This window comes from Salvelinus sp. IW2-2015, linkage group LG4q.1:29, assembly GCF_002910315.2.
Source record: "Salvelinus sp. IW2-2015 linkage group LG4q.1:29, ASM291031v2, whole genome shotgun sequence".
Taxonomy (NCBI): Eukaryota; Metazoa; Chordata; class Actinopteri; order Salmoniformes; family Salmonidae; genus Salvelinus; species Salvelinus sp. IW2-2015.
In genome coordinates this window covers 3,390,692-3,408,907 of record NC_036842.1, presented here as the reverse complement: position 1 = coordinate 3,408,907, position 18,216 = coordinate 3,390,692, and the positions used below count along the sequence as shown (strand labels likewise).

General features: G+C 42.5%; 2 protein-coding genes across 5 annotated transcripts in view; one reads left to right on the top strand and one right to left on the bottom strand.

Moving 5' to 3' along the window:
* Positions 1-675: 675 nt before the first annotated feature.
* LOC111961258 (hsp90 co-chaperone Cdc37-like 1) lies at positions 676-16,982 on the top strand. Of its 4 annotated transcripts, XM_023983391.2 has the most exons (9): positions 704-809; positions 2,376-2,541; positions 5,134-5,439; positions 8,245-8,341; positions 8,488-8,603; positions 9,653-9,775; positions 12,873-13,049; positions 13,248-13,319; positions 13,898-16,982. In XM_023983391.2, exons 2-9 carry the CDS (start codon positions 2,434-2,436, stop codon positions 14,015-14,017), a joined length of 1,119 nt encoding a protein of 372 aa, XP_023839159.1. In that variant the 5' UTR covers positions 704-809; positions 2,376-2,433; the 3' UTR covers positions 14,018-16,982. The 4 variants fall into 4 exon arrangements, with proteins under 4 accessions (XP_023839161.1, XP_023839159.1, XP_023839160.1 ...); XM_023983393.2 differs by lacking the exon at positions 2,376-2,541 and having other exon boundaries at positions 676-809; XM_023983392.2 differs by lacking the exon at positions 704-809 and having other exon boundaries at positions 2,232-2,541.
* Positions 15,124-18,216, bottom strand: part of ak3 (adenylate kinase 3) — a 38,017-nt gene continuing 34,924 nt past the window's right edge. Inside the window, exon 5 of the mRNA XM_023983396.2 lies at positions 15,124-16,179. Within this exon, the coding sequence (XP_023839164.1) occupies positions 16,080-16,179 (100 nt within the window). The 3' untranslated portion in view covers positions 15,124-16,079. The remainder of the gene's footprint in view (positions 16,180-18,216) is intronic.

Genomic DNA, 18,216 nt, shown 5'->3' with positions numbered 1-18,216 from the left:
AGCTCTGGCACTCGGTCTGAAAGTTAACATGCATCGGATATCAGCGAGAAATAATAATACATAAAACAAAGGTTAAATTGACACACACCTCGTTCGAGTTAGTGTCCCCACACACCGTGTCGCCATGGTTACAGCGCTTGTTTGCGGAATACAAGAGGCGACAACCTGTGCTAATTAGCTATCTAACATACTCCAAACATGTGTGTGTAAACCTAACCCCAGAGAGGAAGAGAGAGGCCCGACTCTGCGGAAAATCTGTCTCCTTCCAGCAAGTGGCATTTTTTCGTTTTGCCCACTAAGCAAGGACTTTTTTTTTTAATGGAGGTCAATGAGAGTATCTCGAATTTGGTCAACAACAAAAAAATGGCTTATTTGCTACGTGAGGTTTATTTGATTGAATAGAATTTTCGTAATGCTTAAGTTGTTACAACTGTATTGATATTAGTAGGACATGTGACATCCCGGCAACATTGAGAAAAAACACTTTATTTATGCGTTGTCTGGAGATGGATATGCATATTCATGACATCAGGCTAGTAGCATAGCATTTGTCAACAACCTTTATCAAATATTTAAAAAACGATTGTAATAATGAGATGTATCCACCAATCCAAAGAAAGGATTTGCGGGTGCTAGATAGCATGCCGTTCCGCTTTGTGGACAATGGCTCCCATTGTTAGAGTGGAGAGACATGTTATGTGTCTTGTCAGTATATTCATAATCTTTGGTAACTCAGGAAGTGTAGCGGAAGTGTAGTTTCGTCGGATGGAGGCACCCGTAGCTGTATGGATCTGTGCAAAACTGCTACAGTAAGTATCTTTTTTATTTGAAGGATTCTTTCTCGCTGATGAATGTTTCGAAAGCAATGATTATTGACGTTTCTAAATGTTAAAACACAGCGTTGGGATTGTGGTTCACATGAAGTAGACATGGGCAAAGCTAATGGCTAGAGTTTGAGAGCTATCCCCGAACATGTTAGCTAGAAAGCCCAGCCTGCGTTTATAGCCTTTGTTTCATGTGTGAATGTTAGATCTGACATGTTTTTACATGGGTTGAATGTTAACCGAATTCACCACGTGTCATATGTTATCTTACAATGTTTTGAAGGTGAAAAATAGACTTACGTTGTAACTTGCCTCTAGCATTAATGGAAAAGCGAAACAATGGACTTGTTCTATATTTTGAAAGCTTATGGAACGAAACATTCCAGGTTAAGGGTCTGCACGAAGGGCATTGCGTCGTGCATAAGAACAGCCCTTGGCGGTGGTACAGTATATTCAAAGGGTTTTAAGACTAGACCACAGCCTGTCGTTTCCAATGGGAACAAATTAGTTATGGTGGGCAGAGCCAAGCACGAGCTAGCGAGACTTTATTGCCGTGTTGCATATTTCCGTTATGGAACGCCTCCTCTGTGAATTGCGCGTCTGCAATAACTAAATTCTCCTTTGCACTCCTTATAAACAACGCGATTTTTTAAAACCATTTTTGCAAAGGGAAAAGTCTACAAAACGTAGTCCACACTGTTCATAACAGACTATAGTCTTAAGAACAGAAAACTGTATTGAGATCAAATGTTTGGTATATTGGCCATATATAACCACACCCCTCGGACATTATACTATGGCATTGTTGAATACTGGTTTCTTATTGGCTTGAAGAGCATTTTAGATCGTGCATTATTTCCGTATAACGCACAGTATTTTTGCACTGTAGCGTTCAATGGCTATAGGTCATTCTTACATGTTCTATGTTTGAGCTGCTTTTGAACGCAAAAGTCAAATTGAAAACATTATTGGCATTGTTGAATTCGATTTTCATAACGGCAAGCGAGGACTGATTATGGTTTGGTTAGCTTAACTAGCAAGTCTGTTTGTTTGGTTACCACGGCAACTACTGTAGCTATCTAGTAAACTTGCTAGCTACTTCAGTGGATGTTTAACACATTTTTATAGCAACAAATGTGTTAAATTTATAGCCATGGTATAAAAGGGATAATCAATTCGGGGCTCTAAGCATTCTCTGAAAAATAATACAATTCCGTGGAAGGTCAGTTCCGCTCCAATAGCGCGTCATGGAACAAACCTTCCACGTTGTTCATTATTTTCCATGGCACGCATAGCCCCTCGTTGATTATCCCATACAAAATGTATAGGAATCGTGGTTATCAAATACACATTTTAAAAACACCAAAACAGATTTACCACGTGATCAAAGTTCCACAGCATGTGGTACTTGAATAAAAAAACATGGAGGATGAAGTTGATTAAAGAGGCTGCTGTATTTTTGTGATCAGATTTACCCAAATATCACAGCTGTTAGTTTGGCTAGCTCATTGCCTGTCTTGGGAAGAATTTAAGGCAATATATTTTCTCTAGTGACAGGTTCTAGAATTCAGTGACGGTGTTTTGGGCGGCTCGAGGAGCAGCAGCAGCGATGGAGGGGTTCGGGACTATAAACTTCCCCATGTTAGCAGACGAAGAAGAAAGCTGCAGTGCCTCTGCTGTGCCAAGTAACGGTAGATTTTACAGCACGTCACTGCAGGTATTGTGGGGCTAAATGCCAACACACTTTTACCAATTGATTCGTACTAGACGGGTAGCAACGGAGTTAACGTTACGTCAGTCATCCAGGGAATATAGCCTTAGCACGCTAGTTTAGGCACCCCCCCCCCCCCTCTCCATTGTTGCTAGTTAGCCTGCTGCTAGTTATTCGACACCCTTGCCGAATGATCTCTGATAATAATAGCTGCAGTATGCTGTTAGCTAGTTAACAAGTCAATTTCATTACATAAAGTCAACAATAGAAACGAGTCTGAGTTAGTATTGAGTCCATCTGTAATGACTGCTCTTACAGTACTGTGTCTCGTTAGCTAGCTCTGTCGCTCTGGACCAGTGCAACTAACGTTAGCTAGCTAGCTTGCCTAATAAATCAGACTGTGTGTGATAGCTAACGTTACCTCTGTAGATTTCCACTCTGGGATTCGAAAGAGGCCACTAGCTAGCTCTAGCTGAGTCTGCTAGCTCAGCAGAACGACATATTGCCCGTTCTTAACTCAGCCAAGATAGCGCCACTGTAATTTAGATGCTTACCAATATTACACGGTGAATTGGTGCATAGAACACTAGCTAACGTTACACCATATAATTCTCAAATCTAATTTTATTAGTCACATACACATGTTTAGCAGATGTCAGTAGTACTTGCTGTATTGTTGTTTTAGCCAGTCAAGCAGTAACTAGCTACTTAGCTATCTCAGGTACCATGAATGATATAAGCACCCATAACTAGTATGTGTGTCATCTCTATTCCCTGAAGTATCCATACAGTATTGTCTTGACAGCTGTAGCTAGTGGGTGGCACATATTGTTGTTATTATTAGCGTGTTATGCAAAGCTACACAACCTGTGTTTTTACATGTCCGTTTGCACATCCATTGTACACACATCACCCTAACAGAGTTACTGCATTGCATCATCAGGAGGAGGAGATTTCAGCTGCAATGGAGGACAGGCAGTATTGGGAGCCCGGACCCACTTTTCATTCCGAACAGAGCCCGTTTTCATAAAGCATCTCCGACTAGGACTGCTGCTCAAGGTTCTGTTTTGCCTTTAAAATCATAATGAATAAGATTACAGGGAGGACCATATCTGATATACGCACTCCTACTCTGAGACACTTTTTGGATACAGGCCCTGATGATTGTAGCTTTAATATTCTGCTGCAGGATGTAATGTAACATATTTTCTGATGTTAGTCATAATAAGCTACTTTATTTTTCTCCTCTGTGACCATGGTGGTGTAGTTCATGGCATCTCTGTCCCAGAGCCGGCAGCAGAATATAATATAAAGATAATTGGATATCAGTCAATCCCATTTATTTATAAAGCCATTTTTACATCAGCCGATGTCACCAAGTGCTATGCCGAAAACGGCAAGCAATGCAGATGTAGAAGCACGGTGGCTAGGAAAAACTCCCTAGAAAGGCAGGAACCTAGGAAGAAACCTAAGAGTAATCAGCCTCTGAGGGGTGGCCAGTCCTCTTCTGGCTGTGCCGGGTGGAGATTATAACAGTACATGGCCAAGATGTTCAAACGTTCATAAATGACCAGCAGGGTCAAATAATAATAATCACAGTGGTTGTAGAGGGTGCAACAGATCAGCACCTCGGGAGTAAATAGGCTTTTCATAGAGTTGAAAACAGCAGGTCAGGGACAGGTAGCACGTCCTGTGAACAGGTTTTAAGGTTCCATAGCCGCCAGGCAGTACAGTTGAAACTGGAGCAGCAGCACGACCACGTGGACTAGGGACAGCAAGGAGTCATCAGGCCAGGTAGTCCTGAGGCATGGTCCCAGGGCTCAGGTCCTCTGGAAGGGGAGGGAGAGAGAGAGAATTAGAGAGAGCATACTTAAATTCACACCGGATAAGACAAACTATTGCAGCATAAATACTGGAGGCTGAGACAGGAAGTGTCGGGAGACACTGTGGCCCCGTCCGACGATACCCCCGAACACGGCCAACCAGGCTGGATATAACCCCGCCCACTTTGCCAAAGCACAGCCCCCACACCACTTGAGGAATATCATCTGACCACCAAATTACTACCCTGAGACAAGGTTGAGTATAGCCCACAAAGATCTCCCCCACGGCACGAATCCAAGGGAGGCGCCAACCCGGACAGGAAGATCACATCAGTGACTCAACCTACTCAAGTGACGCACCACCCCTCGGGATGGCATGGAAGAGCACCAGTACGCCAGTGACTCAGCCCCCGTAATAGGGTCAGAGGCAGAGAATCCGTAGCGTACATAGCGTGACCGTAGCGTACATGTAGGTATGTACGACAGGATCAAATCAGAGAGATAGGTAGGCGCAAGCCCATGTAATGCTTTGTAGATTAGCAGTAAGACCTTGAAATCAGTCCTAGCCTTAACAGGAAGCCAGTGTAGAGAGGCTAGCACTAGCTATTTTTTGGGTTCTAGTCAAGATATCAAATGTTAATGAACTCTTCTCCCCTCTGTGACCCCAGGGTGCAGCTGCATGTCCATGGCATCTCTGTGCCAGAGCCAGAGGCAGTGGGTTAAGGCCTCCATCAGTTGTTCATAACAAACTACTCTTTTTCCTCTCTGTGACCAGGGTGTTTTCGTTGAAGAGTGCATGGCGTCTGCATCAGAAGACAGCATGGCGTCCCTGTGCCAGAGCCAGCAGCAGTGTGTGAAGGCCTCCATCGTGTCCAGCTGGCAGCTGGTGGAGGCTCAGGACCAGCTGTGTGGGCTGGAGCTGCACGGCTCCGAGAGTGTTGAGCAGGAGCATGCCCGCGCCATTGCCAGCCAATCGGAGCTCTCTCAGACGGAACAAGAGTGGCGCCGGAAGGAGAACATGCTGGGAGGCAGCAGAAGCCCTGTGCTCAGTGCTGACAGCAGCCAGGATGTGTTTGACAAGGTAACTATGGAAACCTACACACACTCATTGAAACACAAGATAAAAATACGAAGTTAGATGTCCCTGACAATAATAAAAGGGATGCCAACTTGCCACTTCTCGGCGACATTCGCTGTTTTGATCTCAAAATAGGTAATCCGTGTGAATCGTGTCGATCCGGCTTGAGGGTCTGGGTGTTGAGGGCACCACACGTTTCTGGCTACAATCATACACTACCAAAAGTATGTGGAAATCTGCTTGTCGACCATCTCATTCCAAAATCATGGGCGTTAATATAGAGTTGGTTCCCTTTTTGCTGCTATAACAGTCTCCACTCTTCTGGGAAGGCTTTCCACTAGATGTTCGAAAATTGATGTGGGGACCTGCTTCCATTCAGCCACGATAATTAGTGAGGTCGGGCACTAATGTTGAGCGATTAGGCCTGGCTCGCAGTCGGCGTTCCAATTCATCCCAAAGATGTTCGATGGGATTGAGGTCAGGGCTTTGTGCAGACCAGTCAAGTTCTTCCACACCAATCTCGACAAACCATTTCTGTATGGACCTTGCTTTGTGCATGGGGGCATTGTCATGCTGAAACAGGAAAGGGACTTCTCCAAACTATTGTCACAAAGTTGGAAGCACAGAATCGTCTAGAATATCATTGTATGCTGTGGCGTTAAGATTTCCCTTCACTGGAACTAAGGGGACTAGCCTGAACCATGAAAAACAGCCCCAGACCATTATTTCTCCTCCATCAAACTTTACAGTTGGCACTGTAAACTATGTTTACTATGCATTCGGGCAGGTAGCGTTCTCCTGGCATCCGCCAAACCCAGATTTGTCCGTCGGACTGCCAGATGGTGAAATTTGATTCATCACTCCAAAGAACGCGTTTCCACCTCTCCAGGCGATGCTTGGCATTGCACATGGTGATCTTAGGCTTGTGTGCAGCTGCTCGGCCATGGAAACCCATTTCATGAAGCTCCAGACAAAAAGTTAATGTGCTGACGTTTCTTCCAGAGGCAGTTTGGAACTGTTGCAACTGAGGACAGATGATTTTTATGCACTACGTGCTTCAGCATTCTGCGGTCCCGTTCTGTGAGCTTGTGTGGCCTACCACTTTGCGGCTTAGCCGTTGTTGCTCCTAGACGTTTCCACTTCACAATAACAGCACTTACAGTTGACCGGGGAAGATTTAGCAAGGTAGAAATTTGACAAACTGATTTGTTTGAAAAGTGGCATACTATGACTTTGCCATGTTGAAAGTCACAGAGCTCTTCAGTAAGGTCATTCTACTGCCAATGTTTGTCTATGGAGATTGCATGGTGGTGTGCTCGATTTTTATACACCGGTCAGCAATGGGTGTTGACAAAGTCAGGTCTTCCCTCTCCCGTCCTGCCGCTGAAAACCTCATACATGAATTAATCTCCTCCCGTCTTGACTACTGCAACGCGCTCCTCTTCGGCATCAACTCAAGCTCCCTCCATAAGCTCCAAATGGTTCAAAACTCTGAAGGCTCTCCTCACCCACATTAAGCTCTGGCAGCACATCACCCCTGTCATCTGTGAACTCCACTGTCTCCCAATGCATTGATTACAAGATCCTCCTTCTGACCTACAAAGCCCTTCACTGTGATTATTATTATTTGACCATGCTGGTCATTTATGAACATTTGAACATCTTGGCCATGTTCTGTTATAATCTCCACCCGGCACAGCCAGAAGAGGACTGGCCACCCCTCATAGCCTGGTTCCTCTCTAGGTTTCTTCCTAGGTTTTGGCCTTTCTAGGGAGTTTTTCCTAGCCACCGTGCTTCTACACCTGCATTGCTTGCTGTTTGGGATTTTASACTGGGTTTCTGTACAGCACTTTGAGATATCAGCTGATGTAAGAAGGGCTATATAAATACATTTGATTCACCACCCCACCCCACCCTTACCTTCCAGAACTTCTCCCCTACCAACCCACACGCGCACTCCATTCCACCACAGCAGGCCACCTTGTCATCCAACAGTTGAAGTTAGAGCTTAGGCGACAGGGCCTTGTCCAGGGTTGCTCCTAGGCTCTCTAACTCCCTCCAGCTATCTGTGACTGAGTCCATCACTATCTTTCAGTCCCTCCTAAAGCCCCACCTCTGACAAGGCCTACCCTTAAGCCCAAAAATACTAAATAGCAGTTTGGCTTTGAATACTGACACGACTGCGAATGCAAACAAAACAAAACGGTGGTAGCAAGTAGGCCTAGTAAACAAATCAGATCGATGAAGGCATGACACAATCTATAATTAAGCTAGTTGCATTAACAGTAAACAAAAGGCAAATGGTGATCCAAATAATGCAGCCTTGCACAGCTGTCTTGCCAAACAAATAGGCCTATAGGCTCGCTTCAAACATGGAAAACCATGCCGCTCATGAGTACAGCAACACGTTGTGATATGGCACAATACACATCTGTGGATCAAATTCGACCGACTTAATCAACTAAGCAATGCCAGCCTACCACAAACACGTTTCCAGAGTATTGAGATTGTCCAAATATATCTACTTGTTATTCTCTGAAAATATGCAACAATTATTTTTTACCCTTTTGGACCCTCGCAGGTTTGCATCCCTGATAAAGCTACCTACCTGACAGTACTGTGTCTAGTTAGCTACTAGTACACATGTAATCTTTCTCCACGTACTGTGAGGGCGAGTCTCAATTGTATCTCCTTGATTTCTTGTGTGCTCTCTTGAAACCTTATCAAAACACATTGAAGGAGAAGGTTCTGAAGAGGATGTGAGGAATAGTTATGGACTCAGTGTTTCTCTTTTTTTCCCCCCTATAGAGTATTATTAATTCAAGAAGTAAAAACGTTGAATTGGAGGATCATGACCAGAGCAAAACCTTTGTTCAGAAGTATGAACAAGAATTTAGACATTTCGGTGAGTGAAATGTTTAATCTATAGCTTGTCAAGGTTCAATATTGAGTTATGCAGATCCATGCATTGCTGGTGTTGTCCCTCTAGTGGGGCAGTAGGGGCTGGGGAAGGATGTGGTATTGGTCCGATGGTCTATTGTGATTGGTCAGGCATGTTGCGGAGGTGGGATGACAGCCAGCGGTTCCTGTCTGACCTGCCTCACCTCGTCTGTGAGGAGACTGCCAACTACCTGATCCTCTGGTGCTTCAGACTACAGGCTGAAGAGGTCAGAACAATCACACACGCACACTGTCCTGTTCTGCGTACAATATTTGATACAATATCTGTTATCTAACAGCCAATGTCACCCTTATGTTTCCTTTTCAGAGTTGATGCATAAAGTTTTTTGTTGTTGTTTGTTTTACAATTAGCATTTATTTTCAGCATAAGATTTGTATAAATGCCTTGAAATTGTATGAGGTTTTATCAGTAAGGCCCACCAGAGGGTGCTGTTCCATATTTATTCGCAGTGAGTTAAGCAGGAGGCCCTGCCTCAAACTCCCCCATCAGTGGAGTGGATCAGGGCTGGAGTTCCGGCTGTCCTCCATTCGTTCTGCCATCTTAATTGCTGCTGTCTTAGTAGGAATATCTAGCGCCATAATCGAGGCGTTTTCACCCCACCGCGACAGCTACTCACTAATGGKGGGGGGGGGGGGGGGGGGGCAACATGTCAGGAAACTAGGTTGAACTTGTTCCTAATGTATAATAAGAACTCCCTTTTGTCCTCAAGCTCACACGCAGAGTATCTGGATAAGAACTACATATGTTAATATCAACCACAGTGTTTCAGTTGGTCACTGGGGCATCTGTTTGAGACTGCTTGATGTGCCTTTCACTCCACTACCCATAGTGCTATGGGCCTCGGTCAAAAGTAGTGCACTGTTTTAAGGGCATAGGGTGCCATTCGATGTCAGAGTCTGGCGGAAGGCCTCATCTCCCCCTACCCTCACCCCTTGCACTCAAGGGCATATCAACAGATTTTTCACCTAGTCGACTCGTGGATTTGAACCAGCGATCTTTCGGTTTCTGGCCTAACACTGTTAACAAGCTAGACTACCTGCCGCCCAATGTTAGAGGTTGTTGTAACAGTGAAAGGTTACATCCTGTCCACTTTCCCCTACCAGAAAGAGGCCTTTAAAAATATATATTTTTACAGTTCAGGTTTACAAACGTTTACTTTATAGTATAGACTACAGAGACTGTATTTGTGTTATACAGATGAATTCACTTTAAAAAAATAAATAATAATTAAACATTGTTTTTATTCAACCACAGAAAGAGGCGTTGATGGAGCAGGTAGCTCACCAGGCTGTTGTTATGCAGTTTATCCTGGAGATGGCCAGCACCTCCCAGCAGGACCCCAGAGGCTGCTTCCGTCAGTTCTTCCACAAAGCCAAAGTAAGCCTCTATCTATCCTGGGCACTGTTTTAGATAGTGATGGAACTTAGGCATACGGGTGTTTTTTAACGATGCATCGTACAAAATAACGGCCAAAGAAGTCGCACCAGTTTCCCAAAAGACCACGCCGTACACTCGTTACGAAGTGAAACTTAACTGTCGTTACAGGAGCTTTTCTGTGCTGAAAATGATTATAGAATATCTGCGTAAGAGTTTGCTGTAGCTCTTAAATGGCTATTCAAAGTAATCTTTAAAATTAAAGTTTTACACAATACAATTTTCCCCATCAAGAGAAGAAATGTTCTGTAGCTTATTATGTATTTGTTTGTATTATATGTTTGCCTTGTGTTATGTATTCTGTGTTTTCTTGTGCTATTTTCTATGCAATGTTTATGTGAATTCAGCATTTCTTCAGTTTGTGTGAATTGTGAGCCAGAATGAATATAGACACGTTCGCTAAAGAAAATATCAATGTGACCTAAAAAAATAGGATATGATGACAATGGTTTTGATAATTGCTCGACAAATCATTGTCGCCCAATGACAGGCAGGAATTGAGCTTCGAGTAGGCCTACAGATATTCCACAATTCAAATGATTAAACCTGAGGTAGCAAGTTAAGCTTTGTCAAATGCGTGAGCTTTTAGATAATAGTAGCCTATAGGCATAAAAGATACGAATATTGAAGCGGCTCAGATGTAGCCTAATGACTTAATACTAGGTAGGTATATCGATTGCGCACACAGTACCAGTCATAAGTTTGGACACCTACTCATTCAAGGGTTTTTCTTTATTGCTATAATCTACATTGTAACATAATAGTGAAGACATTAAAAATATGAAATAACACATGGAATCATGGAGTAACCCCAAAAATTGTTAAACAAATCAAAATATTTTTTAGATTTTTCAAAGTAGCCACCCTTTACATTAATGACAGCTTTGCACACTCTTGGCATTCTCTCAACCAGCTTCACCTGGAATGCTTTTCCAACAGTCTTGAAGGAGTTCCTACATATGCTGAGCATGTGTTGGCTGCTTTTCTTTCATTCTTCAGTTCAACTCATCCCTAACCATCTCAATTGGGTTGAGGTCAGGTGATTGTGGAGGCCAGGTCATCTGATGCAGCACTCCGTCACTCTCCTTCTTGGTCAAATAGCCCTTACACAGCCTGGAGGTGTGTTGGGTCATTGTCCTGTTGAAAAACAAATGATAGTCCCACTAAGCGCAAACCAGATGGGGATGGTGTATCGCTGTGGTAGCCATGTTGGTTAAGTGTGCCTTGAATTCTAAATAAATCACTGACAATGTCACCAGCAAAGCACCATCACACCTCCTCCTCCGTGCTTCACGGTGGGAACCACACATGCGGGGATCATCCGTTCACCTTCTCTGCGTCTCACAAAGACATGGCGGTTAGAACCAAAAATCTCAAATTTGGACTCATCAGACCAAAGGATAGATTTCCACCGGTCTAATGTCCATTGCTCATGTTTCTCGGCCCAAGCAAGTCTCTTCTTCTTATTGGTGGCCTTTAGTAGTGGTTTCTTTGCAGCAATTTGACCATGAAGGTCTGATTCACACAGTCTCCTCTGAACAGTAGATGTGTCTGTTACTTGAACTCTGTGAAGCATTTATTTGGGCTGCAATCTGAGGTGCAGTTAACTCTAATGAACTCATCCTCTGCAGCAGAGGTAACTCTGGGTCTTCCTTTCCTGTGGCGGTCCTCATGAGAGCCAGTTATCATAGTGCTTTGTTTTACGTTTAAGTTACGTTTTCTGGATTGACTGACCTTCGTGTGTTATTTCATAGTTTTGATGTCTTCACTATTGTTCTACAATGTAGAAAATAGTAAAAATAAATAAATAACCCTTGAATGAGTACGTGTGTCCAAACTTTTGACTGGTACTGTTCATCAGGGATGGGCAACTGGTGGCCCACTTTTTGCAGGTCCTTTTTTGAAGAAAAAAATGTGTGCATTTTTTGGAAGAGGGGAAGTCAGTTGGGGTCTCAACATACATACTGTTGAGAGTTAGAATAATAGAATACACAAAGTGCCATTTTGAAATCTGGATGTGCATCAGCAGTCACTCAATTAGCCCATGTCAGCATTTCTTTTTTTTCTTGATTGGTAAATTAGTCTAGCTGCTAGAAATACACTTGTAGTAAGCATGGTCGAATTGCCGACTGGCATGGGGCCCATTGATCATCAGTTATCATGTTAAAAACTGCAAACATTTGCCTCCACCCTATGGCAAAAGGTGTAGAATTTCAGGAAAATAACTTTTAGAGCACAAGACTGTTCTCGTCGATGTCACAAGGGGGGCAGCTAAAATATTTTGCTTAGAAACACCTGCTCTGTCCATGAGACTGACCAGGTGAAAGCTATGATTCCTTATTGATGTCTCCTGTTAAATCCACTTCAATCAGTGTAGATGAAGGGGAGGAGACGGTTTTGGGGAAACGGCTTGTAAATCAGCCTTGGTCTGTCTGCTGAGTCACTGTCGAGTAATTATACCACAGAGTAATTTTAAGAAATTATTTACCCACCGTCTAACCAGTTGTTATTAATAAGCTAGGTTAAGGAATTATTCAACTTTTTGTGTTGTAATTCAATGAGCAAACTTGTTTTTCATGGTTTTTTGTTATTATGTAACTAACATGTTAAAAAAAAAAGGATAAAACTTTTGCTGGAGGAAGGAAGGTGTACGGACAGTGATGTAATGTGGTCAGATGACCACTAGAGTGACAGGAGTCAAGACAAAGATTCCTACAACACAACAAGGCAATGATATACAGCTACATGATTTCATACCAACACACTATTGCATTCATGTGAAAACATTGTAAGCCTTTCTGTATGATTTCCAGTCTGACATGTTGATATGATTGTAAGTTCCTTCTGTGAACAGTATGGTTTCATGCCAAAATATGTTGCATTTCTCATCTGTAGACATTTATCTACAACTGACACTCTTTTAATATATGCCGTTTTAGAAGACATTTGTTGCATCTGTTATGATTCCAAGTTCCTCTTGTCAACAGAGGATGATCAAGTGGATATACTTTAATGCCGTTGTCATTTCTTTCTATGCAAGGCAGGACAAGAGGGGTACTTGGACGTATTCCATACTGAGCTAGAGGCCTTTAAGCAGAGAGTAAAAGAGCACACTGTCAAGTGCAAAGGAGAGACACACCCTAACTTTACAGAGCACCAGAGCAGCACAGCACGCTGTCGTCCGGACCCCAAAGAAGTTCTAGAATCTTTACCCCCTGTAAGTATTCCAAATGACATCATTTACATGTGTGGAAAGTTTGCGGAATTTTTATTTGTTATTTATTTATTTATTTAAATTTTTATATATTTTTTAAAAATGTATTTTTGAAGCTGTACGTTCTGATATGTACTACTATGTGAATATATATATATACGGTACTATATGTATGATTCTATTCCTATCATTCTGGAACAGGAACTGAAGTCCGGCTTCCAGCTGCAAGACATGCAGATTCTCCAGAATGTTCTCAGCACCATGAATCCACAGGTATTGGCTACACTTCTCACCACAGTTTCCACAGAGGCAGACACGTGCTGTAGGCCTGTCGGATCTGTTTATTCAGCCACACTATTTGTTGAGAAAGAAACATTTTCTCAGTAGGAGTGCTGCTGATATAGGATCAGTTTAGCCTCTTAGATCATAATGCATGAGATTATATGGACAGAGGGTTGGACCTGATACTAGAACAGCACTTCTATTCTGAGATGCTTGTTAAATACGGTCCCTGGAGAGTTGTTCACTGGAGTTAGACATAGCAGACTCCTTTTTAGATTGAGTGCTGCTGAAAGGTGTTACTACAGGGAACTTGGCGATAGGGAGTTAGCAATGTTCGCTATCAGATGCCCCGCAGAGCAGGTGGATTAGGGTCGCAAACTACACTTCCCAGGGAGCAATGTTTAGCACTAACCCATAGAAATGAACTCGTCATATTGTAGAAGTGTGTCTGCTTTCTTCTTTAGATGAGTTATGCCTACCTGTACGGCAATAATTTGCATTATTTATTTTTGAATTATCTCGGGGAGTTGAAGTTGCCCTTACGTTCTGTCTCTGTTTTGTACCACCAGGTGGCAGAGTACCATGTGAAGCGCTGCCTGGAGGCTGGCTTGTGGACCAACAGAGAAGGGAGATGGTCCAAGGAGGACGCTGCTTTAGAAACAGACGACCTGCGCATGATGGAGACATAGCGAATGTGGCGCAAGCGCCCTCCTTCTCCCCATCGGTTCATGACACTCAATAGAAATATTACAAAATGGAGGAAAAAAGGGGCTGAGCTCCCAGACTTATTTTTGTATGCTGCAGAATCTGCGCTGGAATGTGTCCTGCACTTTATATTTGTTCAAAACAAAAAAAAGTATTTAAGGGAAGACGATTGGTAGGTATTTTGAAGTGCTTACTGTACCTTTGCTTATATCGCTAAAGTATCTCTTATGTCATATCTTGAAGGGAGTTTAAAACAGTTTATCTACAGTAGGTTTGGCTGGATCCGGCACAGTCCTTCCCTAGCAGGAGGGGGGGGAACCTGAGCATTAGAATAAAACACGCTCTTGTTGTAACTAAAAGTACACGTTGTTTTTTAATGGACGAAACAAAAGGCCCGTTCCTGGACTCATGGTTCTGCAGTGGACATCTCCGACATGCTGTCTAAAACTGCTATGACACTAGCGTTATGTGGTCAAAACTTTCAGAGGAACTGCTCAGTGCTCCTTTAAACTCCGGCGTGTCCAGTTCGTCGTCATTAGGCCAAACGTTGACAGTACCACGGTGTTGCCACGACGACACAACTATGCAAAGTGATCTGTTGACCGCTGTACCCGAATTCTTTTGTTTTTGTTACTGCTCGTCACTCCACCTCAACCAACCCTCCAAAAATGTGTCCGTCTGTCTATGGCCGTCAAAGAAGAATGAGCTTCTCAACATAAGTGTGTGGCTGCTAAACCTGCTCACAGACTTGATTGTGGAATAGAAACGGGTCGTAAAACTTTCTGGCTGACGTGGCGTGATTAACATCCTGTGTCAGGCTCTGCTTCGGTGCTCTGTTTGAAATGGAACAGCTTTAAAACAACTGTGTTCAGGGGAAATGCTTTTCACAGGCCTACCCGCCATATTAGGTACTTAGACTTTTGCAGAGCGTCCACGGTCGACATTAAATGGAAAGCTGTTTGTTGCTTTTCACCATTTAAATCTTTTTATTGTATTTGTTTATTTTACATTTTTAAACAGTTGGCCTGAATACAGTCTCTTCCAGCTAGTGAGACTTGATAATAAATAACACACTTGTTATGAAATAAAGTTTAAGGTTCATTAAAGTATATTCATACATGTATACACATTTAATAAAGTAATTATTCCTTTGGCTGATCAAAGTACAGATAATGTGCTACAAAAATAATGCATATAATATGCTGGTCAGACATTCGGCATACATTTTAGTATAGATTAATCTGATTACAAATCTAAACTCCCAAGGCATGGCCACAGTCAGAGAAAATATACAAATATCGTAATTAAAACTAGGCATCGGCTAATTACAGCTTTCTTTGAGAATATACGTCTCCGTGATAACTTATGAGCCTGGCATCCAAATAGATTTTCTGACGTTTCACTTCGCGGGAGTGCAACGTTCCCTCTGGTTTAACCAGGCTAACAACTTCAAATGACAGCTATTCTAAACTACTGCATTTCTGGTGACAAATGTGTCACTGAAATCAGTGTCATTGGCATTAAGAATTTTTTTAATCAATTAATTGCATGGTGATCCACATTTTTTTTATCATTTAAAAGCGACACGATATATTGTCATGTCAACAATAGGCACTTGGCCCTAAAGATGAATTCAAGACAACTTCACCTAATATAATGGCACTTTTCCCTTTACCCCACTGTACACAGACAGATCTGTTTGTGCTGTTCTGCCAACTTCTATGGTCATTGTTTGGCATGACTATAGAAGTTGGCCAGAGGACAAACAGATCTGTATTGTAGCTTGTTGCCAGGTGATGTGGTTTTGTATCCAATTCATACCAGTCCTTGGTCAGGCTACATATGGAATGAACAGAGATGGAATGTGACATTTAGTTGAATGAGTGGTCCTCATCCACATATGTTGTAGTTGTAAATGAGATGGTCTTATATAGGCACTGAGATACTGTTACATTTTGGACCGAAGAGTTGAGTCCCGTTTAAAGTTGTGGTAAACTGATCCATTCTTTTCCCGGGAGTGTATTCTATGCTTTCCCAACAACCTTTTTAATTTTGTGGGGAGAGTTTTTTGGACAGGAAGGCCTGAATGTGAGGCCAGGTCTTGTTGGTTTCCGTTCCTGAGAATGTCTCCAACACCCCTTTACTCCTGTTGTTAGAAACAGACATTAGTACCTCATGACAGTCATGAAAGTTATCACAATAAACATAAGCAGTGAACCAGGTCATGTTCAGTAGGTTAAAAAAAAATAACGTTTTGAAATGGGGAGGTACTACTACCTTTTTCTCCAATAAGAACACATTTCCGCTAAATGTTTTGCTGCCGTATGCTCTACTGAACGCAACCCAGTTCTTAACTACATAATACTTTCAAGGTTGCCAACATAGATCATTCACTGTTTAACAAAGGGAAAGAGATCACTGTACAGTGTAATGCATTCACTGTCTGGTCTCATTTCTGAAACCTGAATCCTTTGTTACAGCCCCAAGATATTTCAGTTCTCAGACTGGTCTCTAGTAGGGTTTATTCATCTTTATCAATTTACCAGTGAAGAAGAGCCCCAACATCTATGTTATCAATAACTTGGACGCTATAACATCCTATGTACACAGGGAGCTCTGCCTACTGTTTTCCTTTTTTGAATTGGCCAGTGAAATGTGTGGATGTGATTTTCATCTTGACCTTCACACATGCACTTAGCTATGCATCTAAATTCAAATTTCTAGCTAATTGAGATGAATGTCTGTTTGTTACACCACCTTATGTCACAGTTCTGAAAGGGCAGATATACAGTAAGCCTTGAAGCCTATGATGACCTGAGAAGGGCCACTGCAATGTTATTATGCAGTTACAGCTTATATAATTTAATAACTAATATAACGGTATATCAAATGTGTTGTACTAGACTGGTATGTTTTTGGAGAGAAACAAATACAGTGTGTATATATACAGTTGAAGTCGGAAATTTACATACACTTAGGTTGGAGTCATTAAAACTCGTTTTTCAACCACTCCACACATTTCTTGTTAACAAACTATAGTTTTGGCAAGTCGGTTAGGACATCTACTTTGTGCATGAGACATGTAAATTTAACAATTGTTTACAGACAGATTATTTCACTTATAATTATCACAATTCCAGTGGGTCAGAAGTTTACATAACCTAAATTGACCTTGCCTTCAAACAGCATGGAAAATTCCAGAAAATGTCATGGCTTTAGAAGCTTTTGATAGGCTAATTGACATCATTTGAGTCATTTGGAGGTGTACCAGTGGATGTATTTCAAGGCCTACCTTCAAACTCCGTGCCTCTTTGCTTGACATCATGGGGAAAATCAAAAAAAATCAGCCAAGACCTCAGAAAAAAAAATGGAAACCTTCACAAGTTTGGTTCATCCTTGGGAGCAATTTCCAAACAGCTGAAGGTACCACGTTCATCTGTACAAACAATAGTGCGCATGTATAAACACTATGGGACCACGTAGCCGTCATACCGCTCAGGAAGGAGGCGCGTTCTGTCTCCTAGAGATTAACTTACTTTGGTGCGAAAAGTGCTAATCAATCCCAGAACAACAGCAAAGGACCTTGTGAAGATGCTGGAGGAAACGGGTACAAAAGTATCTATATCCACAGTAAAACGAGTCCTATATCGACATAACCTGAAAGGCCGCTCGGCAAGGAAGAAGCCACTGCTCCAAAACCGCCATAAAAAAGCCAGACTATGGTTTGCAACTGCACATGGGGACAAAGATCGTACTTTTTGGATAAATGTCCTCTGATCTGATGAAACAAATAGAACTGTTTGGCCATAATGACCATCATTATGTTTGGAGGAAAAAGGGGGAGGCTTGCAAGCAGAAGAACACCATCCCAACCGTGAAGCACGGGGGTGGCAGTATCATGTTGTGGGGGTGCTTTGCTGCAGAAGGGACTGGTGCACCTCACAAAAGAGGGCATCATGAGAAAGGAAAATTATGTGGATATATTGGAGCAACATCTCAAGACATCAGTCAGGAAGTTAAAGCTTGGTCGCAAATGGGTCTTCCAAATGGACAATGACCCCAAGCATACTTCCAAAGTTGTGCCAAAATGGCTTAAGGACAACAAAGTCAAGGTATTGGAGTGGCCATCACAAAGCCCTGACCTCAATCCTAGAGAAAATTTGTGGGCAGAACTGAAAAAGTG

Coding starts and splice junctions, on each gene's coding strand:
- LOC111961258 (XM_023983391.2), top strand. CDS start 2,434: ATGGAGGGGTTCGGGACTATAAACTTCCCCATGTTAGCAGACGAAGAA. Junction 8,604..9,652: donor TCAGACTACAGGCTGAAGAG/GTCAGAACAATC, acceptor ATTCAACCACAG/AAAGAGGCGTTGATGGAGCA. Junction 13,320..13,897: donor TCAGCACCATGAATCCACAG/GTATTGGCTACA, acceptor TTGTACCACCAG/GTGGCAGAGTACCATGTGAA.